A 23,320-nucleotide genomic window follows, 5' to 3' on the forward strand; every position below is an offset into this window, starting at 1 on the left:
TAAGAATAAATGCTGTTTAGTATCCCGTGATACCCTGCTCTATATGTTTCTATCAGAGTAACTAGAATCCTCTTAAACATTACCAACAAGACATCATCATGAGTTCACTACCTTTACTGTCAAATACCTTTTCGTAGGTAAATTATTAGTACATTATTCGGAATTTACAGACAAAATTGTTGACTTAATTATTGAGTCAAATCAGATTACAATATACAAAGCATTTTTTTGTAACGGTTAAAAGCCTTAAAAACAGATCAAAAAGGTAAAGCTCATAGAAATGACATTACATTCTGATATTTCGAATTGTTTTCCAAACCCTTAATTTAACACAGCCGTTGCTAGAGGAGGTAAACCCACAGGAATAAAAGACAGACATGGGTGAGTACAAAAAAAATCTGTTTTTACTTCAGAGTTCAGTACCTTTCCCTTCCCCACCTGGTGAGGGACTCGCTGGTTCCACCAGGAGGCGCCAGAGCAGACCAAGAGCACAGCACAAATACCAGTACAAAAATCAAAAAAGGAAGAGCTGAGATGATGAAAAGAAGAGCAACTCAGACACCGAATAAGGAAAAATTAAGGAAAGAGGGAAAGAAGAATAGTTATAAACACCTTATACCATGACAGCCATGTGAAAAACCGGGGAGTCTTCGCTCTTTAGCTATTTGGTCTACTTCCAGGTCTCTAGCAGTGCAGAGGCCAGAGTATAAACATAAACAGATCATACAGTTACTGCATTAGTTCACATGCAACCCCCCTCTGTTTTTCTTTTACAAATGGACTATGCACATCTGACATGACACAATGTCACTACTTGCTATGCCAACACCACCCAAAAGCACTGATTTCACAATTCATGTGTACTGCAGATTAAAAAGAAACGGCTGACTCAAAAGTACTGTATCAAAAAGAAAGAGAGTCATACGGTATACAAGCAAGACACTTAGTTCAACCTATTATTTTGTTCATTGGTCGACTCTGCGGCATGTTCACAAATGACGGGAAGTCCAGACAAATGTTTTGTCGAAGTATTTACAAATATTACGCTGCAATATGCTCTCTGTGAGGTGTGAAATCTCCAATCACAGCCCATGTATCCTCAAAACAACAGGGTCCAGTTGTGTTTGTGAGCATCCATGTGAACAAGACTATAAAAATGATTTTTTTTATATTCTAACTCAACATTTGTTCACAGTTTGACTTATATTGTATTTGCAATAATAAGGCTAACTGCGATAGGGCAGTGTTAGAATAAAGCGTTTTTTTGGGAAAGAAATACACAGAGTCAAACTGTGAATAAAGTCAAGCTCCGTTTTAGGGATTTTTTCCACTTAATTTGATTTTATATATCAAGTCTGTCTTATTTAAAAACTGAGAGTCTAATACTTGTTACTGTATCATTACACAGAGGAACATTTCAACATTACTCTACCCTCCTAATGTGGCTTTGCACGTGTTTGACATACCACACTCACACTGCCTGTAAGTGTGGTGAGTCAACCACAGTCAGCACGGGAGCTTTTGTGTCAGACAGTCACAAAGTGTGTGAGGTAGTGTGTTGGTGTCAGTGCTTGGCTGGTTGGCAGGCTAGATGTCTCAAGGACTGTGTAGTCAAACATTCATCATGATTTGAGTCCGACATGCGGTGGGGAAAATCATCATCTGCCTAGAGTCACTCAAAGTGCTGTATATAAGCATGAACGTCAATGAGTGTGTTTCTCTGTGTAGTGAACAAGTAAAGGGCAAGTCAACAGAATGTTGGGCAAGTAGCTGACATGACACAGGTCATTCAGTTAGATCAGAGCAAAGATATCTCCATTTGTCCATACACGAGGCTCCTCCATGCTGCTCCTCTCCTCTTAGACCCTCTCCTCAACTCTCATTAGCTGCCACCAGCTGGCCTAATCCCTGGCGCATAAACACAGGCTGAATCTCCTTGGTCTTGATGCAGAGATCACAGGCCCAAACAGCAGCGCTCTCGCGCGTCAGCAGCCCGTATGCTGGCTCCGTCAGGCCGGTGCAGTCACGGTGGAACCAGCGTTGGCAGGATGCTTCACACAGGATGGCATCCTGGTCATCATGCACTTCCGCCAGGCAGAGCCCACATGGAAATACCATACCAGGGCCACCGAGTTTTCCAGGGCCTGAGCCAGGCCCGGTCGAGGGGGCTGCAGGTCCAGGGGGCAGGGGGGACTGGGTGTTTGAAGTTGGGGTGGAGTTAGAGGGAGGATTGGGGATGCTGCCAGGAGTGTTGCCTCCATTATTGTTGGTCATGTTGTTTTGACCCGAATTAGGGGCAGTGTTTGGCATGGGACCACTACCACCAGGAGTGTTGTTCTGCTGGTTATAGGGGGTGGGGCCAGGGGCAGAGTTAGGTGGGGTGGATTGTTGCTGTTGAGAAGAGTTATTGGAATTGGGGGTATTTGTAGCACTGGGGGGCTGTAATTGACTGGGCTGTGGATGCTGTGGTTGACCTGATCCATTTAGAGGACCAGTGGGAGAAGAGTTGGGGTTTGGCTGTGGAGGTCCTGATGAAGGCTGACCAGTTGTATTGGCATTGGGCTGCTGGACATCAGGGTGCCCAGGAAAACCTCCTACAGGCTGTGATGGACCAGAATTAGGAGTAGGGCCAGGAGTGGAATTATTAGGAGGAGGCCCATTGGGATTTAGATTAAGCTGTTGCTGCTGAGGTCCAGGTGGTGGCCCCCCTCCTCCTCCAAAGTTCTTTCCATCTTCATTGCCTGGTCCTGGTGGACTGGGGCCAGGATAAGGGCCATCCTGTGAGGCAGGGAACTGTCCTTGAGGGGGCATACCGGGCAAACCACCAACCATGTTTCCCCCAGGGCCACCGCCCATTCCACTCATCAGGTTCATTCCAGGACCCATGCCTCCTCCCATAGGAGGTAGGGGACCATGTGGGGGCCCTCTGGGCCCACCTCCCCCAGGTAAAGGTGGGCTGTTGAATGGGTGCCCACCCTGTCCATGTTGTTGTGGAGGCATGCCAAACCGAGGGTGAGGTGGTCCACCACCTCCAGGACCTCCCATAGCTCCTGGAGACAACATAGGATTGAATCCTGGCCCAGGGTGCATTGGTGGACTAAAGTTTGGTGGCATATTAAACTGAGAAGGACCCCCAGGGGGGAATCCACCACCACCCCCTCCTCCCCCACTGCCACCTGCACCGCCTCCTCCAAAGCCGGGCATACCACCAAATCCTAGCTGGTGGTGAGGTCCAGCATTGGCTGGAGGGCCGAATGGTGGCCTCCTCCCGGGCTGGCCACCGCCGGGTCCTCCTGGGCCTCCCATAAAGGCCATGCTTCCGCCCATTCTGCCTCCACCTCCATACCCACCTCCACTTCCTGCCCCTGGGCTGGGAAGAAATGGAGCACCACCTGGTCCACCTGCTCCACTTGGTCGAGATGGGGGCCCAAAGTCATCGTCAAAGGGGTTGGAGGCGACAAGGTGGTCCACCATGGGCGTAGGAGGGGGTGCAAACTCTGTGAGGTGGGAGAATCCTGCCGCCTGAAACAAGAGGCAAATTAACCCTAAATGTCAATATTCTGAGCATTTGATTAAATTAAATTATGAAAGCAATAATAATTTTTTATATGACCGTTAGAGTTAATATTTTATCAGTATGTTAGTAAAGAAATCAAACCTATCTGAAAACTGTTACCTGAGTGGTGGATTTCCTTGCCTTCTTCTTCTCCGGGCTCTTCATCTGTGCTGAAGCTGAAAGAGCAAAACGTGAAGAGAAGGGTTGATGAGAGAGAGAGAAAATATTAGTCAACACTTTAAAGCCACCCGTGCCTCATGGTCACAGTACACCACCAATCAAGTGCAGCATCACATTTGGTTTGGCCAATACCCCTTAGTGACAGAGTGGAGCAGCTTTTGACCTAGGGCCTCAGTTTTTACGTCCAACAGATGATTTCAATGATGGGACACAGACTGGCATGAGGACAAGATGCTGAACATCCAGGCGTTATCATCACCAAGGTTATGAAGCCTTGAATCGCAAATGACCCAGGCAGACCAAATGACCCAGGCGAGAGGGAGAGAGGCCGCAAACAAGAGGCAGAATAGGTAAGGTCAATGAGGGAGACAGGAAAAGACGAGAGACATGAGAACGAGGAAACGGAGTTGAAGGTACACTGATAGCAAGATAGACATGAACCCCGTTCACAGATCCACTCTGTGAGAAACAGCCACCACCGGAGACAGTCGTGAAGTTTACATATGGGGAGGCGAGAAGGGATTTGCTAATAGCACCATTGCAGCCCATTGCAGCGCAGTAATGGATGATTCCGATCTGATTGGGAGATGGGTGAAATTAATTCCTACCTTTGCTTCGTTTTCCATGTCCCGCCAGTAGTCTCCCCGATTCGGCAGCCATTATCTAATATGACTGTCGGTGAAGTGGCATATCACCGTTCATGTGCAAGAAAAAAAAAGTTAAAAATGACGACGTCTTGAAGGCTATGAGCCGAGTAGGTGGAATCTGCCTTCAGGTCATGTCAATAACGCTAAAATTGTTACCATCACAACAATAGCTAGTACGTATTAGTAACTAGTATAACGCCGGCCCAGGTCTGCAAACTCCTTTTCCAGCTGCAAATCGTTCGCCACGGTGTCTGTCACGCCGGGATTTGGTCACCAAATAACCATCAGGCAAAACTAATCTGTCTCACGGCATGTAGAAAAAGATCGTCTTAAGTGAACCTCGTTGCTTGCTACCTGGCTTCTCTGCCAGTACAAGCAAAGTACAGAGCACCCCTCCCTCTCTAAAATGATCACTTACAGATGTGTAGCTCAGAACTCGACCATCTAGCTAACGCAAGCTAGTTACTACATAGGCTAACTAGCTAGCCACGTTACTCAATGTAGCTAGCTAGCAGCGTTGAGACTTCACCCAGCAGCCGCAGCACTGGGACATTAATTCGGAACTGTGCTTTATTTATTTTGTTACAGCCACTTGTGAAAATGTGCCCTTATTTTCACTTAACACAGCATTTATGAAATAAAGAAATCGATCGTTTTGAAAGCTGTTGTTTACTATGCTAACATTAGCTGGCTAGCTAACGTTAGCATGCCACTGAAGATAGCTAGCCATCTTGCAGACGGTCTTGGAAGCAAACTGTACCCTTTCTCCGTTGCTTGCTCTGCTGTCCTTTAAATTGAAACTCTCTGGTGTGTCATTGCCAGCAAACCAGTCCTCACACGGTGTATGCTTGTTGATCCACCATTCAACTATAATTCATTCAAAAACGCAAATTTTGCCATAATTATCATGGCCTTCCATCGCCACCGGACAAAGAGGGACAGGCAGGAGTATCGCGCACCATGGAAGGTTACACATTGCCACAAACACGGGGGTGTTTGTAGGTAAACCTAAAACGAGAAAACGTGTGTTATAAATAACAGCCACAGTTCAGATCATATTGCATATGGTTTAATGATTTAATATTATTTTTATATTCACCGTAACCATAGCCTTTGTTCATAGCCTGTCAGATTGAATTAGTAAAATTACCGTCGCCCCTTTCACTGGTGCATTTGGATCCGCTCAGAACGGACCATTTCCCAATGATACGCTAAACAGTTAGAGCAGAGGTGGACATTAATTAGACAGTCAATTAAACGCATTAATAAGCGACATCACGATTACTATTAAAATATAATCGCTCATCAAAATATTTATATAAGTGTCAACTTTGATTAAATTCATCGTCTGAAAATCAATGAATGTTGGCGCTTGCTCGTGTCGGAAAAAGTTTTTATATAATTCTATACAATTGTATTTTTGTAAAATTTGACTGTAGGACTACACGTGTCTGCAATTGTCTATTGGGTTGAGTGGTCAAGCTGTATACTGAATATTTCCAGCTATTTAAAATAACATTTTAAACCACAAGCGTCTTCTGATCTGGAAAAAAAATAGAAGTTCCATAATTATAATTATTAAGACAAGAAATGGCCAATATATGACTTTATCTTTACGTGACTGTAAATTAAGTGGTTAACCCACCACGAACTCGACAATTAAACATGGTTTACCGCCCACCTCCTGCCCCCCTCTAACTTTAGATACCCCCTCCCCTTTTTACACGAGACGCAGTCAAGAGCCTCGTAGCTCCAGTAAAGGGTTGTTAAACGCCAGATAAGCCACTCTGGTAATGGGAACACAAATCACGGGCAAGAAGAACTTTGCTTTCTTTCGGGTCTTCCCGCTCCAGAGACACCTCTTCAGCCAAAGGGAATAAACATTTTCCCTGGACAGAAGAAGAAGCAGGTGTGAGACGACAGATGGAATAAAACTGGACAGCTTGCCATTTTTCCTTTCTAAAAAGGAATGAAGGCTGTACGTTTGTTTTATTTTGGAACTTGGGTAAGGCAGGATGTTTAATAACAGGGCCAATAAGCTCTAAATGCATTTATGACATGCTTTGAACTGAGGTCTGGAGATCCTGTAGTCTCCACAGGCTCTACCCTGGAATAAAGCAGCGGAAGTCTTTTGTTAGAGAGGCTGTGATTTCTAAAGGTGCGTCTCTGGAGCCCTGGTGTATGGCGCTAAAAGGTGTTGGCGCAGTCAGAGAGCGTTACTGGTTTCCATCAGAGTTACAATGGCGAAGTGGTTCAAGGAGTTCCCCATCAACCTGAAGAACGGTACCGACAGGATCCGCTCAGTCTCTGAGTCGGGCTCCCTAACAAAAGCCAGTAAAGTCGGTACCAAAACTACAGGCTCCAAAGCAGGCCTCCGCAAGAATTCCTCCTCCGACAGCACAGGTGGAGGCAGCGGAGGGGTCGGGTCCATCCTGTCCGGGAGAAACCGAAAGAACTCCGCCGTGGAGTTGAGCCGCAACGGCGCAAGTTCCCCGAAAGACGGGAAGGTGTGGGACACGCTCCTGCCTGGGAAAAGCCGCAAGAACTCCAAAGCGGACGCGGTGTTTGAGGAGCAGCCCAGGCCGAGGAGTTCCCCGTCTGCCAATGCCTACATCAGCCGGCTGATCCGAGTGGACAAAAGCCCGAACTTCAACAGCGGTACCGTCACCAGCCATGTGGTACCTGAAGCAGAGAAATCGTCTGCGAGCAAACCTGAAACTGTGAGTAATGAAAGATCAGTGTAACTGTATAAATAATAATAAAGCAGTGATTATTGAAATGTTATATTTAATGTCAACCTTCTTTCAAGAATCAATGTTTACACCGCTTCGTTTACCATAACAGAGTAATAACAGCGTGGTGTTGCTGTTTTAATGTAATAAAAAATAATAATTACAAGTAATTCCTTCAGCTGCTGAATGACTGACGTCAGGATCAAAGTTATTTAATCAGTGGCACCTTTCTCTAATTCTAGGAGTAATTCGACACAGTCCATTACAACAGAAATAAACTGTGCTGCCATCTCTAGTAACAATGAAGTGACCAGGATCCGATGTTGTTTCTGTTTCTCCCCCACCTTTGTCTCCGCTGCACCCATTGTCTCCACCCCTGCCAGTCTGTCCCGTCTCTCTCTCTCTTCCTCCCCTCTCTCACCCTCACCTTCCCTGCCTTGAACAGAAAGCGCTGGGCAGACGTGAGGCTTTTGGCTTCCTCTCCCGTGTGTAATGGCTCGCTGTGCTCATCCCCCCTCCCTCTGCTCCATCCCTCTTTTTCACCGGCCCCGGGCCCCCCTGGAGGAGGAGGCTATCATGTTGTAAAAAGCATTGTGTCATCTGACACTTAGGTGCAAACCCACGTCCCCTGCAGCTTGTTGTTCTCAAAGGAGACAGAGTTATAGGGGCAGTGGCGCGAGAAGTCATACAAAGAAGAAGGCGCGTTTTAGGTTTCAGAAAAGGGACTAAAGCAAATTCTGAACTCAAATTTGCTCACAGCTGAACAATATTCATGTGTTCGTGTTTAGCTCTTCCAGCTTGGAGAGCATCGGATCCTTCATTCAGGCGCTGACTGGATGCCAGCATTTGTCTGGCAGGGCCTCATACAGGGAAGCGATTGGAGAGACAGCTGACAAGGCTTTTATGACCTGTGGCTGTCTCTTGGCTGGCAGCCTGTCAAGCATCAAATGATATGTGTGATAAGATGCATGATAAGAGCAGCACAGTGAGGAGGATGGGCTTCACAAAAGGGGGACATGTCTAGTTCATTGTTCTGTGGATAAAAAGCCTGATTAACTCATCACTGAGATAATGATCAGCTGCATCGCTGCGAAACATCGGATGATATTTAACAGCTCAATAAGTCGTGATAATGTTTTAACCCATCCAAAGGCTTCAGTTCTCCTGTCTTTTGGACGCAGGTGATAATTGTGGAGGACTACGCGGATCCCTTCGACGCTCAGAAAACCCGGGAGCAGAGAGAAGCGGAGCGGCTCGGGGAGAACGACGGCTACATGGAGCCGTATGATGCCCAGCAGATGATCACCGGTGAGACGCGCTGAGTCTGCAGCGTATCACGAAACCCCCTTCCCCCGTGCGCTCTGCGCCCCATGGGGTTGCCACGGTAACTGCGATGTGTCCGGACAATGGGTGCAGTTTCCTGCCCCTGCTTCCTATTTCCTGTCTCTGTTTCCTGAGACTATTCTCTAGAAAGGAAGCTGGCCCTCGGTGCCCCCCTCCTCTGTGACACAGATTTGTGTGGAGCCTTAAATGGAGCTGTCTGACCATTTATCAAACGTCCCAGCATCCAGGATGACTGGTGTCCATTGTCCAATCAGATGGTGTCCTGACCTTTCATTTCATCAATCCATTGTTTTAACTGAAACAGTTGTACAATAGCCTGCTGTGAAGCCTCATTCAGTTTTTGGACTTCCAGAGTCTACAGAGGATGTGATGCTGTGACTGAGTCAACTCATGACTCATAAATCATGCTGATGAAGTAACCAAGAGCTCATTTGAGCCAATGCTCTTGTGTCTCAATGAAATTTAATGTTTGCTTTTCAAAGTGAAATGAAGAAAGTCTCAAGCAGTGTTGATTGGACTCGTCCACGGTCTCTGTTTAAAGGTGATCTCTGGCCTCAGACGTGGACCGGAGCCAGTTTCGCCCTTGCCTGAACCTGTACTCGTGTGTTTTCTGCCCGAAAGAGATCCGACATCGAGGCTCTAAGGACCTGCTGAAGGTGTGTGTGCTGCTGGAGGGGAGCGATGGTACGGCGGAGGAGGCTCAGCCTGCACCCCTGCAGATCTACGACATCCCTTATGAGGAGAGCGGGGACAGCGAGAAGACGGCGGTCACGCGTCCGGAGCTGGACACGCGACCCCCCACCGAGTACGAGCTGCCGTGGGAGTGGAGGAAGGAGCACATCGTCAGAACCCTGTCAGGTAGGACAGGGTTCACGTTAAGCTTTAACGCCGTTTCAGACTCGTTCCTCTATGAATCCACAGCCTCCGCCCGTCTTTCCACAGCACAGTTTGACGGCCCTGAACGTCCAGTCAAGGAGGAGGCACCCCACCCCCCGCTCACCAGGCAGCCCCAGCATGCACCGAGCCAGCCGGCGTCCCAGCACCAGCATCTCAGGCAAAAAAGCTGGACTCAGAAGATGCTGCGGTCGTCCCCCCCGACCCCGCCCCCGCCCCCGCCCCCGCCCCCCGCCGCCGGCAGCAGCCCCGAGTCGGAGGCCCGCCGCGTCGACCCCTCGCTGCCCCTGGAACGACAGAGGTGCGTAACAGGAAACGTTGCTGGTACGAGCTGCGTCTGTGTGTTTGTGACCCGTCGCCCCCTCCGCCCCAGCTGGTACCACGGCTGCGTCACTCGCCAGGAGGCAGAACTTCAGCTGCAGTCCTGCAGAGAGGCGAGCTTCCTGGTGCGGAACAGCGAGTCGGACAGCAGCAAGTACTCCATCGCCCTCAAGTGAGTGTACGCTGGAGGTGCACTGGGCAAAAACGGTGCAAGTGGGAGGGAGCTTTTCCCCTTGAAACCCAGTGCATGTTTTATTCCTACGAGCAGTTTGAAATGTCTCTCTCGTGGTTCCCCCTCAGGACGAGCCAAGGCTGCGTTCATATCATCGTGGCCCAGACCAAAGAAAACGGCTTCACGCTGGACCAGAGCAGCTGCGTGTTCCCCAGCATCCCGGAGGTGGTGCACCACTACCGCACGCGGCGCCTGCCGTTCGACGGCGCTGAGCAAATGACCCTGCTGCACCCGGTGCACCGCGTCCACTGACTCCACGCACCTCTGAGCCCACATGGACAAGGTGCCTCCAGAAACCGCAGCCTGGAGTCTGAGCAGTGAAGCTCCATGAGTTGTTCGGCGGCTTTGCCTTTGCTAGTCTGTCTGCCTCACTGCACTCTGTGTATAAAGGTGCAGGACGGCTTCCTCTCGTTAACTTTTATTAATAAAATGCAACCCTCAATGAGATTTTTACAGGACTCCAACATACTTGGACAGTTTATTGTCCACTGAGGCCCATAGAGCAGGGGTGGTCAACCCGGGTCTCTGTCCCAGCTGGAGGACCAGGGTTCTCCACCCCTGCTATAGAGGATGCACGAGTGAACTTGCAGGTCTCTCTCGCCCTCTGGTGGACGTCTTGGTACATGGCACCAACTCCACTATGACGAATTTTCTGCTTTCCTCAGTTTATATTTACAGATATCCATTCACACATCACATCATTCCGCTTATTAAGCTGATCAAAGACCCCCCATGTCATATTTGTACTTGGAGCCGACCTCTAATTTATGCTTTTATTTTGCATCTTAGCCATCCCCGTTCCTGGAGGGACACTGGTTTCACTGTGAATGAGGGAGTTGTTTCCACTCTACTGTCTGCACTGTGAAACGCGAGGGTGTGATTCACCGTGATACAATGTGCTTAAAGGAGTTGGAGCGCCTCATCTTTTTCAAGCCAGAAAATCAATCGTTCTTGTGGTTTGTGATAAGGAAACACTGAAAAATGAACGATTTATGTTAAACGTGGTTGAAAATAGACAGATACAACCATTATCAGCTTGTCCCCTCAAAGTATTTTTCACTGCTGCCATGAATCAGAACCTCCATCTATGCTTCCGTCATCCTCTGTTATTGTATTGGGCTGGAACCAGTCCCAGCTGTTACTGGGCGAGATGCATCACACACCCAGTCACAATTAAACAAGGCAAACGGACGAATGGTTGGGATAATTCCTGAAGTCTTCTTATATTTTAATATGGAATTCATTAAAGTGACTGATCGGCAACACACCCATCAGTCTGACAATGGTATAACATCTGTTTTTGGGCGTCTGCCAACTCCATGTCCACTCAAAAGACCGGAGGAAAGCGGATTTGTGGTTTTTGGCAGTGCTCAAGCAGAAGTAACCCGAGCAGACACACCTGCTATACATTTTTCACCATTGTCCTCCGATACGCGAGGAGCTGCTGTGAAAAGTCTGCGCATCCCAGTGAAATAAAAGGAGCAGAATCTCAGAATGCTGGAGATCCCCGGCGAGCGTCTCGCTCTGATCTCAGCGCATCAGCAACGCAAACAGCAAAGTGCCGGCGTGTTTGTGTCAGTGATGTGCGCCGCGCACGGGGTATGATCAAAGCCGCCAAACCTCCGCTGGTCCCCGGGGAGCCGGCCTCTTCACGCACGCTAACTGAATGACTGATTGAGGGCATTTTCTGAGCACAATGAATCTTTTAGCTGCTGCAGCTCGATTGTGGTTTGAGCGGTTTGGTGATTTGTCTGGGAGTTTAGCTCAGCGCTCCTCCTAAAAGGGGGTCGGTTACTGAGCCGGGTTAAAGTCAGCAGGTCAGGGGGAAAGGTCCCGTGGGCAGATTGGGTTTAGCAGAGGATCATGTTGAGGACAAACGGTTTAGCGATCACCCTAGCCGGCCCGGGCGCAGGTCTGAGGAACATGCAGCAGTAAAAACAGACAAATAGCACCAGTCTTCCCATTACACCAATGTCAAAGACACTTAATGTGAAGGAAAAACGTGCAACCGACACCGGTCTCCTCCTTTTCTTACGTATCGTTGGCCCCTCTCCTTTACCTCCCTCACGCCGTTATCCGAGGCTGATATCTGTCCGTCAGACACTATCGCTCTTTGCTCCCGCGCGCTGCCAGGAATTTGTGCTTTAATTTATGAAGGCGTGCGACCCAGGTTGGCTTCCGTTACTTTAAAACCGGCGATGACGTGCAGGCCTCCCACGAAACCCGGCCTAGAGAGAAGTCGGCCTATGCTTTTTAAGGCAGTTTAGCTGCAGATATTTGTCCATGGTCAAAAAGTACAAAATAAAATATTCTGAAAGCATAGAAAATACAAATATTTTGTTTAATAGAAGTAGTTAACTAGTAACGTCTACTGTATGAAGTGGAATGACAATTTAAAATAGTATTTTTTAATTCTACTATTTCACTACTAGCACCTAGGCATGTTCCTCATGAATTAGTTGTGCCAGGGCCTTGTAATTCATATGTCTTCTGGCTCCTCTTCAGCCCTGTGTCTCTCCCTGTGTCCATCTATCAAGATGGATTTCATGAACCTGAGGAAAGCAGGCCTTCTCAGGTTCTACCTAAGAGAGAGAAAGCAAGCTACACCTGGGGAGGGATTAATCATCAGACCATATGGACCCGGATCCCTCGCCTGCTTGATGAATAATTTCATTTTGTACTCGCGTGTACGGCGCCCCGCTGTCACACAGTCGCTCTCATCACAGCCTGACGCGTGGTGATGGACGTGGCGGGTTGACATGTGGGTGTCGCTTGACCTGCTCCGCCGGTAACAGAAGCGCCCTGTCGCTCTTATCAGATGCAGATGCCGGTGACGCGGCCCGGCTTTAAGTTGCGCGTCCCCGCTCCTCGCTCGGCGCAGCGCCTGCCATGTGTCGCCCACGAGCAAGGCACCTGGGCTTTTGGTTGAGGTCAGCGTGGGTTTGGAGCTCATGTTGATCCCTGGGACCATGTAACTAAGAATGAACTGCTCCTGATTCAGAACAACATGCACCTCCTTTTGTACTGACTCTTCCGAGTCATTGCATTCAATAAGCACCAACAACAAACACTCCAACAAAAACCATTGTTGTGTTTCTTTATTTGCTTCATTAATTCCTGTCCTGTGTCAACCTGATTTTTAATGTTGCCTTGGCAAACAGCAGAGCAGGTTCAGCCAAAGACAAGCATGTTTACTGAAACAGCACCCTCTGTCATTTTATGACAACTCCACTAATTGGCATTTGACCTCAGCCTCCGTTTCCCAGAAGCTTTTCCGTTATTCCTTCTTCCCTTTTGTTGCTTATGAAAACAGTTGATTTACGGCCATTTGGAGCAGGTAACGGCGTCTGTTAACACTCATAACAGGCTGTTTGTTTCCCCCCAGGGTTCGTCACAGCCGGTAGACAGGTGCTTTTTTGTTAGGAACTGTTTACCTGTGGTTGTGCATCTAAACCCCCAAATATTCAAACCAGCCAATCAGAGAGGACGCAGCGCCTCGAGGAATGAGAGCAAATAGGCTAAGCCCCGCCCACAAGCACTGACTGACCTGGAATCAACTTCTGCATATTATAGTGCAAAGAATAAACTAATCCATGTTCAGGTCTGAATTAGCATTACTTTCTTTGCAGCTCTTCATAGTTTTAAAATGACGAGCAGCTGTAAAAGCAAATGAGGTCAGAGTTGACTAGATTTACTGATGAGAGAGAGAGAGAGAGAGAGAGAGAGAGAGAGAGAGAGAGAGAGAGAGAGAGAGAGAGAGAGGGACAGTCGAGCGTGCTAACAGTCACAGCAACTTGAACATTCCTCTGTGATTATACCACCACTTTCCAAGCTACATACTTAACTGACAAGTCACAAACACTCTATCTTCTGTCGCCCCCTCCCCTCGCTCCCCCCCCTCTTTCCATCTTTCTCTCCTTCCTCTGTCTCTCTCTTTTGAAGACGCTCTCCGCGCAGATCCAAGGCAAACATCTGGGCCGGCTTATATCTGGTGGAACAAGACTTGCAGGATATTGTTGGCAGGATGTGTGAGCTACAGCAGTTTACTCTGTGGGAATCCCCAACACACACACACACACACACACACACACACACACACACACACACACACACACACACACACACACACACACACACACACACACACACACACACACACATACACACACACGCTCGCTGTTTGCTGACACTGTTTCTGTCCGAGCCATTCAGCTTTACGTGTCCAGGTGCAGCGAGCGTTGCCTGGCTTTTGAACCAAAGACGCCACAATGAGGAGCTGGTTAAATGATGTGTTTAATATTTGGAAGAACGCATTGGTTATTACCAAAAAAAGATTACAAAATAGGCGCAAGACAGGGGATAAACCATATTCTACTGTTCAACACTGAATGCATACATACATATAATATGATTATCTTAATATATGCTCACAAATTATGCATGTGCAATAAGAGCTCCCTCACATTCAAAACCCACTGTCTAACTTCCGTCTTTGCTGTAATTTATTCAGAACATACAAGAGTCTGATCAAAGGGCTTAATTTGATGTGAAAAGAGGTGAACTGATCCCTGTGGTCTGTTCTCAGACCAGTGATGCTAGTACCAGATAACCAGTGGCAGAGGGAAACCCTACTCCTGCTCAACGCCCGCTCCCCTCCCCTATAGTTTGTAATGCTGTCCATCTCTCTCCCCTCCTGCTCTCCTCCCTCCCTCCCTCCCTCCCTCCGTGCCTCAATTCTTCTTCTCTGCCGACCCGCCCGACTTGTCGTCCGTTTTGTACTCCAGGAAGAAGTCGTTGCAGGCGACCGTGAGGGCGCCCATCAGGATGATGAACTCGGTGAAGTCCACCTCCCCGTCGTTGTTGGCGTCCAGGTCGTTCATCACCTTCTCGACCGCCTCGTTATCTTTGGAGCTCTGTCAGCGGGGGGAACACAGAGCGGCAGGGCTAAGAATGCGGCGGCTCTAAGTCCATCGCTGCACAGGCTTGTCGCAGCCTGTGTGAGTATGCGAGCGCATACCTTAGCTGGTGTGTTGCAGCTTTATTGTGTCGCACCACGCTCTCTTACCCCTAAGTAACTCCCCAGCTCCTCTAGGAGCAGCTCCTTCAGCTCGCCCCGGCTCAGCGTGTACTTGTCGCCCTCCTTGCCCGAGTACTTGTGGAAGGTCTTTATGAGCATCTGCATGGCACTCTCCAGGTTGGAACTGGGCTCCTTGGACATGCTACAGAGAGACAAGGCCGAGAACGGTCAGGCTCCGCCACAAGGCGCCCGCTCCAGCCCCAGTTGCATGTGCGGCCACATAGCAATCAGAGGTGAAGCCCCCTCCAAGACAAAGTGATAGATGGACAGGCAGGTGGATGAATGGAAACCAAAGCGGAGAGGTCATCTCCTTTCTGGAGAAGAGGTCAAATATTGCTGTGTGTGCAGTGCAAACGCTATTGCTGGCCCTCTTGTAGAAGCCTGGCTATGGTTTGTGTGTGTGAGGTCTTACTTGGCTTTACATTTCAGAGAGTTGGATGGAAAGGTGGAAGACAGCTTGGGAAAAGCTTTTTAAACACTCTTACACACATTGTGTCCGGCATCGTGGCGCTTCCTGTGCTGGACTCGTGGGGAGACTGTTCACACACAGACACAGACAGGTCACCGTCAGTGATGCAGAATCAAACGCCGGCGCTGCGTGAACAGGCTAGTTTCGCTCCTGGAACATGCAAACGGCTGTCTGCTAATCACAGTAGAAGCATTAGCTGGTGCACATTCATTAACTTCCACCCTCGATCGGTCACACTTACTGTAAGGTACGTTCATATGCTACATGCATACATAAATAAACACACAATATACGATCAGGAGCATCCACCAATGCCCCACTGCATGATTTATTCACGATCAGCGAGGCCACGAAGCTTATTCCAGTCAGCGGTCATCGCATCCTCCTCATCAGGCCGTGAAGCACTGGACCAGAGAGGTCAGAGTTGGCGGCGACGGAGACAAAAGAGGAGACGAGTGGACACCAAAGCTGGCTAACAGGAAAATCTATAGGGGTCATCTGTCTCACCGGCTGACGCAGGACAATGGGGAACCATGGAGATGAAAAAGCTATCAGTAACACAGCACTGACTGTAATAATGCATATGACGGTCCCCAGGTCCATAAATGTACAGTATGTAACACATTTGGTTTAAAAATATAGTGGATACATTTATATACGGCTTCCAATTGAGCACTTCAGTTATTTTATTTTTGTTCTATTTAACATTATTTCTTGACACCGCTTTGCTACAAAAACAGTAGCTTTTCAAAACAAAAGCACTTCAAATACCTGACACACTTGTCTTGTAACGAGTGTGTGCTACTTAACGTCTTAAAATATTGTAATCGACCACAACAGCGGATAAAGTACTCGACTTTATGAGCCGACCCTCATCAGATAAAGAGGAGAAAGTAAACTGAAGTAATCCCTCCGAGCTGTTTGTCTTACCTGAGTGCTGATAGAGAACCTCCTTTGTCTGGGAAGAGGTGCAGGGGACAGAGCCAAAGCAGAGATGGATGGGGAGAGAGTGTGCCAGTGGCTTAAATATCACCTGCCCATCTCCCTCCTCCCCCCAAAAACTCCTTACACACTTACACACAGGCTCTGTGGCTCCACGCTGCCCATCTCTCAGCTTGCAGGTGCTTTCTCTCCCATCCTCTCTCCATTACACACACACACACACACACACACACACACACACACACACAAACACATAAAAGAACATGTTGAACATTGTCACAGTTTTATTCAATACTAGCCGTTAAACACATTACACAGACTGAGCAACCATGATACAGCATTACATATAAAGTGGGAATAATACCATCATAGAGTAATTTACCAGACATGACAGTGGACTGAAAGGAGTCCAAGCGCTCACACCCTCTGGAACTTGGCAGGAAACAAATGCCGTGATAAAACGTCTGGCAGGGATCCCACAATCAAAAGAACAGTTTGACCCAGTGAGTTTTAAAAGCCCATCCGTACACTTGAATATACCTCTTATATCCGCTGGGGAAAAAGCTTTTATCCACCGTATCTCTGCGTGAATGGGACTTATTGTGCGACAATGAAAATCTGGCTGCAAACACCGCCTGCTTCAAATCCCCTGTGTTTGCTTTTAATCCACGTGGATTCAGGGCTGGGTGTGGTTTATACTATGGGACAGCAGCGAGCGGCAGTTCATTGAGTCGAACGTCTTTGAAACAGTCCTCACCGTCCAAATGCAAGTTATTATAAATCATTAGCTATGGTAAAATAATTTCCAGATGATTAAAGTATTCAAACACGCCTGGTCTATGGGGAACAGCAGCCATGCAACATGGAAGTATATGAGGAAGCTGGCTGTAGATGGTGCAAGTGACATGTCTCCATTATTCACAGGAAGTACCATGATTAGCATGATTAGCATGTATTCTGCTATTAAAGTATACATTTCAATAAAAGGAGTAATAATAGAGTCTAAATAGATCACAATGTCTAATATGTTTGTTAGTGAGATGTCATTAATAAAACCAAGGCTGAGCACAGTGAGTGTAAATGAGTATTTACAATGGGAGTGGCGGCTCTGTCACATGACGCAGCTTTATTTGACTTACGAGCGACCGTGAGCACTTCACGACTGGCCAGGTGCAGCCAGAAATAGCAGCCCTGCAACACGAGCTTGTTTTGTGTGTTTTTTTTTCTTATGGCTGCATTATTGATGATAAGACAATTTAGAAGTCATGAAATTGTAACTAAGAAATTGCATAGGTAGAGAAGCACATTTTCAAGTGATGTCCATAGTGGTTGAAAACAATTTAAAAAATGAGATTACGTTAATATACAAAGGCCGGATAGAACTTAAATAATGGCCACAATAATTGTCATACAAATGGAAATATTTAGCAATAAGCTAATTTAGCATATTATTATTATTATTATTGCTATAAAAGACCACACCACAGAGATTCATATCAATGGCTCAGTATTTGTTCACCTTAAATAACTCAACAACCCTCCTACTCTCTGACCTGGGACTACTTTCATGTAATTGGTGGTGCCCCAGGGTGCGTTACCCATCTAATACCTAGTCCAGTAGTTACCCAGAGCCCAGGACTTGAGGGTCACAACGAACAGGAAACCAACAGTGGTTTCTCCAAGCGAAGGCCACGATGCGGAATCTGATCACAACACCTTTGTCTGGAAAACCCAGGAAGCTAAACCTGCCACCACGCAACAGCTGTTTCGCGTCGTTATGCGCTCGTGTTGGTTTTCTGTCCGTCTCCACCGGCTCTAGCCCAAAACCACCGGCCCACCCCCATGGGACTATGCTGTCTTTTGACCATTGGGGACATTGGGTGTGGATTCCACTCCTGCACCTTAATTATTTAGCACCTGCTCTTCCAGTTGCTCGTCTATGACGATTATACCACAGACTCCCAATTAGGTCAATGCCCTAAATTCATATTACAGAGAAAAAAGAGACAGAGCCCATAAAAGCCACTATGAGGAGGAAGGAGGGGTTATGGAGTACACAATGAAGATGAGCTGAAGGAAGTCCAAGCTTCAGCAAAACTATTTGTTTATTGTCATGCCAAATTAGCTCCATAGCATCGAGTTAAAAGATAAGAATGTAAAAAACAAACTAGTGTTAATGACAGATTTTCATGCAGCCATTGCAGGAATACTTTGAAATGCACTTTCTTGCCAAAACTGAACTGAGAACTGTAAACGTTCACGGGAAACGTGAGTCTGTATCCTTAAGCATCGTTTAGCACTAATTAAAATGTTACAGTTGAGATTTGTCCACGTAAAACACGTATCAATGAGCTGAAGTGCTGCCGGACACGACTGCTGGTGTTTGCTGTCCACATTTTGGCAAGAAAGCTGGTGTTTTCCCAGAATCTCAAACTATTCCATGAAGTGCGCGGTGGCGATGTGGGACTGGGACGCGTGACAGATAATGGGGAGAGGCTCCGAACGACATATAATAGCATAATAAGTCTTTGTTGGCGCGTAGTAGTGAGAGGGACACTGCATGCACGTGGTGGAGCGTCTGCATGCTGCGTGGTACATTATCAGAATGAGGTAAATGTGCTAAATAGTGGGGCACACATGCTGTACATATAGACAAAGTGTGGTTAGTAGTTATAAGTACAAAGACATAGTTCTACTGCCGAGTACATGTAGTATGTGTCATACAATAGAGATGGGGTTTCTTCAGGACTGGGTTTGTAGTGTTTACATGTTTACTGACGTTACGAGAATGTTTAAGAAAATGCTTTGGCAACGTTGATGCTGATTTTGTGTTGTGCTGGATGTAAACATGTAGAGGGAGGTTTTGGCCGACGGCAGGATCGTCCCCTATGAGGTGGCCTCCGTCTGGGCCTCGGGCTCTGCTTCCTCCTTTACTGCCTCCACCACCGTTTCTGTGACCTCCACCTTGATCTCTTCCTTCACGACCACCTCCGCTGCCGCCGCCGCCACCGCCGCCGCCGTGGGCTCCTGAGGCTGCGCCGCCCCCTCCGCCTTGACTTCCAGCTTCCCGCCCGCCTTCACCTCCGGCGCCGGCTTGGCGTCGGCGTTGGCCTCCGGCTTCGTGGCCTCCGGCTTCGTGGCCTCCGGCTTCGTGGCCTCCGCGCCGGGGGCGCTCTGTGCCACCGGCTCGGACGAGGCGTTCTGGGCCGCCTCCTCCTGGGCGCGGCTCCGCTGCTCGCTGAGCGACACGGCCAGCCAGCCGACGAGCTTCATGTACTCCTCGAAGCCGATCCTGCCGTCCTTGTCGGCGTCCAGGCCCTGGCCCATGTTGTTTATCGCTTCCTTGCTGTCTGTGTCCTGGGTAGCAGGCATACAACAACAATGGGACAGTCAATCATGGTGGCGGGTAACTCTACCGGCACTGTCACTGGTGAAAGCACAGGGCATGATTAGAAAATGAGCCTCAATCAGCCGCTCTATTTACATTATAATGCCGTGCTGCGTCTATCACATGGGATCACTTTTTCCACTTATTTACACTACATCACACCAACATTTGGCCACACGGGTTAGAACTGGCCACAGCTAATGAAAGAGAGGCGGTGACATAATGTAAGTGTGGGTAAGAGAGGGTCAGGGAAGCTTCTAACCGTCAGGACGTTGCAAAGCTCAGACTTGACGAGGGTCTGGAATTCTTTCTTTCCGAGCCTCTCTTTTCCCTTGCTCGACTTCAGGAAGACCTTCACCACGGTCTGAATGGCGCCCTCCATGACTCTTCTCTCTGGGGAAAAGGAAGGAAGCGGTCAGGTCAGCGTTGTGAGAGAGAGAGAGAGAGAGAGAGAGAGAGAGAGAGAGACAGACAGACAGACAGTCAGACAGTCAGTCAGTCAGTCAGTCAGTCAGTCAGTCAGTCAGGCACGAGGTCGCTGTAAATAAAGGACAAGCTGAAGTGACAGGCACGTCCAGTGGAAAAAAAAAAAGCCCAGTCGTCCTTGTGTCCCTGCGGGGCCTTTCGTTTCAGGTGTTGAGTCGCGAGCTGCAACGAGGGAGGGACGGTGACGTGAGGGGGGGGGGGGGGGGGGTCTGACAGAGAGACAAGCAGTGATGCACAATGGAAGTTCTGATCTTTGATAGGTCACCTGATCTGCTGAAGCTGCAGAGGAGACCGGGCGTCCGATTACCTCAGGGTTTACCTGCTCCCTCTCGCTCGCCCCACCTCTCTCTCCTGACAGCTGTACCCCCCCCCCCCTCTCTCTCTCTTTTTGTTACTGTCATCTCATTTACACTCTGATCCTTTGCTCTCTTCAAGCCACCGCCATGAAACGTCTGATTAACAGCCTTAACCCACGTAACAACAGACAGCGCAGCATTTCACCGTCTGGACGTTTCATGCCTGTTGACATCTAGTAATCAAACGCTTGCAGATGTAAAGATAAGCTACAGACGTGGCTCACAATGTAAAACATGCCAGTAGGTGATACATCTTTGCAAGAATTCCATTCATTGCTGTCTCTGGAGATCACTCAGGAATTCATGGCCCAGCTCTAAGTCGGGTTTTCCTCTTTCCTTCAGCGATAACGCCGTCCTGCTCGTGTGGAGCCCGTAGTCCGGCGCAAACTAAATAAAACCTTAATTAATTACCAAGTGTGCGACACAGTCGATTACCCCCCACTTAAACGGCTCTCCACAGCTGCCTGGAGTGAATGTGGCCTATTGGAACGTGCGCCTGTTACCCTCGTTATGCCAGGAGAGACGGACCGGCCCGACATTGTATTAAAGGGTCATTAACATCTAAAATTTCACTCCTCTTTCAGACGGAGCGCGATGATCTGTAACTACCACCCATTCTCACGCTGCATAAGCACAAGACAACCACACGGGTGAGAAGGGCGAGCGCCTCCGTGCCTCAGTGTCGCTGTCATTGACAAGATGCAACAGTCCTGGGTCTTATAATGCATTAACAACATAATTAATAACACGAATCAACTGTCTGCCTCTGATTAAGCCCTTTGTTACTCTTTACTGTAGTTTTGCCCAGTCAGAGCACTGTAGGAGCTATAGGGGCTTCTTCCTGCACGGGTGACACACCCTCCACAACAAGGGCCTTAACGGCTCTCGATGCCTCCAGTCCAAAAATACCCGCAAACACATTTCTTCTATTCCTGGACTAACGTCTCTGGTCATTCTCACATTAATTATTCACTTCGTGCCCCGTCTTGAGTTGGCGTCGCCTGCTTGGGTCGAGTCCCAACACGTGCCCCGACTCTCCGAACGACCTCGAGACTGGCGTTACCGTTGGATCGTCGGCGGACGACAAACTAACCGCACTTATTTCTCTTGAAAGGCAGCGAAAACGGCGCTGATAATTAAATGTGCAGCCGCACAACCAGCGGTTTCCCGTTTCCCTCCAGAGCTCAGAGGAGATCGAGTGTTGCGTTTCCAAATGGGCGAATGCGATACGGTGTGTGCACAGAGTAACGACAATACTACCGCTGGTGCGGCATGAAATATTCACAGAGGAACAACTTAGCTTGTGGATTCAAACAGGCGCTGCCTCGCTCCCACCTCATTCGCCAGTTTTGTGGAAATAGGACAACTCGTTTTGCGCGTCACAAACGAGAAGCATCGTGTTTCCAGGTCTCATCATCATCGCGACTATTAATACAAATACTAAAAGATAGCACTGAAACACGGTGACAGGGGCACGGCTACGCGAAAAGCCGCCCAATGTGTCACTGTCGTGGGCCTCCTTATAAAACGCGATCTGTGCGCAAAATGTGTTGCTTTTTGCGCAAAATCGAGCTTTTACGCGCGGCCCGGTTCCGTCCTGGTTCTACTATAGTTCAGCCCAGTACTCTGGGCATTTCATACGACTTGAATCTTTGATAGGCAGTTTGCAACTGATCGGTTTCTGACAACTGATCTGCGCCAAATATCAAATAACTTTCCGACAGAGGGACAGCGTATGGCGAGACAACCGGGGCCAATAAACCCGAGAAAAGGCGCTAAAAGCGAAATAACCGCAAACCACGAACTTTAACCACGACACAGGAGCGGCAGGAGATTCAAAAGGCGCGAGAGGCGTCGTCATTGAACGCGTCCCGCAGTCAGACTGCAGCCAAGTTTCATGGGATGGCTTTTTGCAACGAGTAACGTTGTAACGAAACGTGGCAAAAGCGGTGAGCGAACCCGGCGCTCACGCGGGCAAGACGCGCAAAAGAGCGGAAAAGGCGCAGCCAACTCACCGTATAACCGCGCGTAGCACAAGAGACACGTTTAAATCTAAGCAAATGTCAGTTTCCCTTCTCTCCGCCTTTCTACGCTGCTCCGAGTCCAGAGAACTTGCCAAACTAGTAGAGCTGCAGAACCTCTTCCGTGATTTAGGCTTTTTTTTTTCTTTCCTTAAAACTTTTCCCCCTGACAAGTCAAAGGGCGTGTACCTGGAATAGTCGGTGAGTGAACTGGGAATGTGGAAGAGCGCGGGTCTCGCTCGCAGGAAACGGCAGGGAAAGTGCACGGAAAGGCGTCCGTTTGTTTTTATAGTGGAATTATCTTTGGCCGTCGCGCCAGCTGTTTCGCGTCATGAGCGATTTGCACAGTTTCACGCCAGCGGCGCGGCTCGTGCCTTGGAGCGGCTTCGTCCGCGGGGACGAGGGGACAGGGCGCTGGGGTTATTACTCCATCCGCACGAGACGCTGCCTTTAAATGAAATATCAATTATTAAACATGGACAAAAACTTAACCGACCGTTTACTTTTTATCCAATGCTTTTAACAGATGATGTTTAAAAAACAAACCTGCAAAGCAACACGTATTACAGGGACATAACTACTTTGCGTAAACAAAGTTTGCAAATATAGACAAAATTATATTTACAACTGCAAAAGACTCTTGGCACAATAGAAATGTAAGGGGTAAAGAATCTG

General features: G+C 48.3%; 4 protein-coding genes across 10 annotated transcripts; 1 reads left to right on the forward strand and 3 right to left on the reverse strand.

Moving 5' to 3' along the window:
* Positions 1–98: 98 nt before the first annotated feature.
* pygo2 (pygopus homolog 2 (Drosophila)) lies at positions 99–5,348 on the reverse strand. Of its 2 annotated transcripts, XM_029168020.3 has the most exons (4): positions 5,144–5,348; positions 4,345–4,408; positions 3,677–3,732; positions 99–3,522 (listed from the first exon to the last, which is right to left on the reverse strand). In XM_029168020.3, exons 2-4 carry the CDS (start codon positions 4,394–4,396, stop codon positions 1,873–1,875), a joined length of 1,758 nt encoding a protein of 585 aa, XP_029023853.1. In that variant the 5' UTR covers positions 4,397–4,408; positions 5,144–5,348; the 3' UTR covers positions 99–1,872. The 2 variants fall into 2 exon arrangements, with proteins under 2 accessions (XP_029023853.1, XP_029023854.1); XM_029168021.3 differs by lacking the exon at positions 4,345–4,408.
* A 759-nt stretch (positions 5,349–6,107) lies between these two features.
* LOC114866265 (SH2 domain-containing adapter protein E-like) lies at positions 6,108–11,097 on the forward strand. 2 transcript variants are annotated; one of them, XM_029168025.3, is made up of 6 exons: positions 6,109–7,103; positions 8,297–8,423; positions 9,081–9,317; positions 9,402–9,654; positions 9,727–9,846; positions 9,975–11,097. In XM_029168025.3, exons 1-6 carry the CDS (start codon positions 6,624–6,626, stop codon positions 10,156–10,158), a joined length of 1,401 nt encoding a protein of 466 aa, XP_029023858.1. In that variant the 5' UTR covers positions 6,109–6,623; the 3' UTR covers positions 10,159–11,097. The 2 variants fall into 2 exon arrangements, with proteins under 2 accessions (XP_055368977.1, XP_029023858.1); XM_055513002.1 differs by having other exon boundaries at positions 6,108–7,103; positions 9,081–9,654.
* Positions 11,098–14,182: 3,085 nt separating this feature from the next.
* Positions 14,183–16,633, reverse strand: s100s (S100 calcium binding protein S). 3 transcript variants are annotated; one of them, XM_029168043.3, is made up of 5 exons: positions 16,530–16,633; positions 16,383–16,410; positions 15,473–15,519; positions 14,972–15,125; positions 14,183–14,819 (listed from the first exon to the last, which is right to left on the reverse strand). In XM_029168043.3, exons 1-5 carry the CDS (start codon positions 16,598–16,600, stop codon positions 14,637–14,639), a joined length of 483 nt encoding a protein of 160 aa, XP_029023876.2. In that variant the 5' UTR covers positions 16,601–16,633; the 3' UTR covers positions 14,183–14,636. The 3 variants fall into 3 exon arrangements, with proteins under 3 accessions (XP_029023876.2, XP_029023875.1, XP_029023874.1); XM_029168042.3 differs by having other exon boundaries at positions 15,469–15,519; positions 16,530–16,585; XM_029168041.3 differs by lacking the exons at positions 15,473–15,519; positions 16,530–16,633 and having other exon boundaries at positions 16,383–16,521.
* Positions 16,634–16,660: 27 nt separating this feature from the next.
* s100u (S100 calcium binding protein U) lies at positions 16,661–22,958 on the reverse strand. Of its 3 annotated transcripts, XM_055513003.1 has the most exons (4): positions 22,640–22,798; positions 20,045–20,175; positions 19,536–19,751; positions 16,661–19,505 (listed from the first exon to the last, which is right to left on the reverse strand). In XM_055513003.1, exons 2-4 carry the CDS (start codon positions 20,162–20,164, stop codon positions 19,281–19,283), a joined length of 561 nt encoding a protein of 186 aa, XP_055368978.1. In that variant the 5' UTR covers positions 20,165–20,175; positions 22,640–22,798; the 3' UTR covers positions 16,661–19,280. The 3 variants fall into 3 exon arrangements, with proteins under 3 accessions (XP_055368978.1, XP_029023871.1, XP_029023870.1); XM_029168038.3 differs by lacking the exon at positions 22,640–22,798 and adding an exon at positions 22,835–22,958 and having other exon boundaries at positions 16,661–19,751; XM_029168037.3 differs by having other exon boundaries at positions 16,661–19,751; positions 22,640–22,800.
* Between the last annotated feature and the right edge of the window lie 362 nt (positions 22,959–23,320).

Source organism: Betta splendens, chromosome 11, assembly GCF_900634795.4.
Source record: "Betta splendens chromosome 11, fBetSpl5.4, whole genome shotgun sequence".
NCBI lineage: Eukaryota > Metazoa > Chordata > Actinopteri > Anabantiformes > Osphronemidae > Betta > Betta splendens.

What these genes read in the sequence shown, in the direction of transcription:
- s100u (XM_029168038.3), bottom strand. Translation starts at nt 20,164, where the DNA reads ATGGAGGGCGCCATTCAGACCGTGGTGAAGGTCTTCCTGAAGTCGAGC. An exon ending in AGCTTTGCAACGTCCTGACG is followed by an intron (nt 19,752 to 20,044) that starts GTTAGAAGCTTC and finishes CCTGCTACCCAG; the next exon opens with GACACAGACAGCAAGGAAGC.
- s100s (XM_029168043.3), bottom strand. Translation starts at nt 16,600, where the DNA reads ATGGAGAGAGGATGGGAGAGAAAGCACCTGCAAGCTGAGAGATGGGCA. An exon ending in TGGAGCCACAGAGCCTGTGT is followed by an intron (nt 16,411 to 16,529) that starts GTAAGTGTGTAA and finishes ACCTCTTCCCAG; the next exon opens with ACAAAGGAGGTTCTCTATCA. An exon ending in AGCTGGGGAGTTACTTAGGG is followed by an intron (nt 14,820 to 14,971) that starts GTAAGAGAGCGT and finishes CCCCGCTGACAG; the next exon opens with AGCTCCAAAGATAACGAGGC.
- LOC114866265 (XM_055513002.1), top strand. Translation starts at nt 6,624, where the DNA reads ATGGCGAAGTGGTTCAAGGAGTTCCCCATCAACCTGAAGAACGGTACC. An exon ending in TGCCCAGCAGATGATCACCG is followed by an intron (nt 8,424 to 9,080) that starts GTGAGACGCGCT and finishes TCTGCCCGAAAG; the next exon opens with AGATCCGACATCGAGGCTCT. An exon ending in CTGCCCCTGGAACGACAGAG is followed by an intron (nt 9,655 to 9,726) that starts GTGCGTAACAGG and finishes CCTCCGCCCCAG; the next exon opens with CTGGTACCACGGCTGCGTCA.
- pygo2 (XM_029168020.3), bottom strand. Translation starts at nt 4,396, where the DNA reads ATGGCTGCCGAATCGGGGAGACTACTGGCGGGACATGGAAAACGAAGC. An exon ending in ACATGGAAAACGAAGCAAAG is followed by an intron (nt 3,733 to 4,344) that starts GTAGGAATTAAT and finishes TTGCTCTTTCAG; the next exon opens with CTTCAGCACAGATGAAGAGC. An exon ending in CAAGGAAATCCACCACTCAG is followed by an intron (nt 3,523 to 3,676) that starts GTAACAGTTTTC and finishes CTCTTGTTTCAG; the next exon opens with GCGGCAGGATTCTCCCACCT.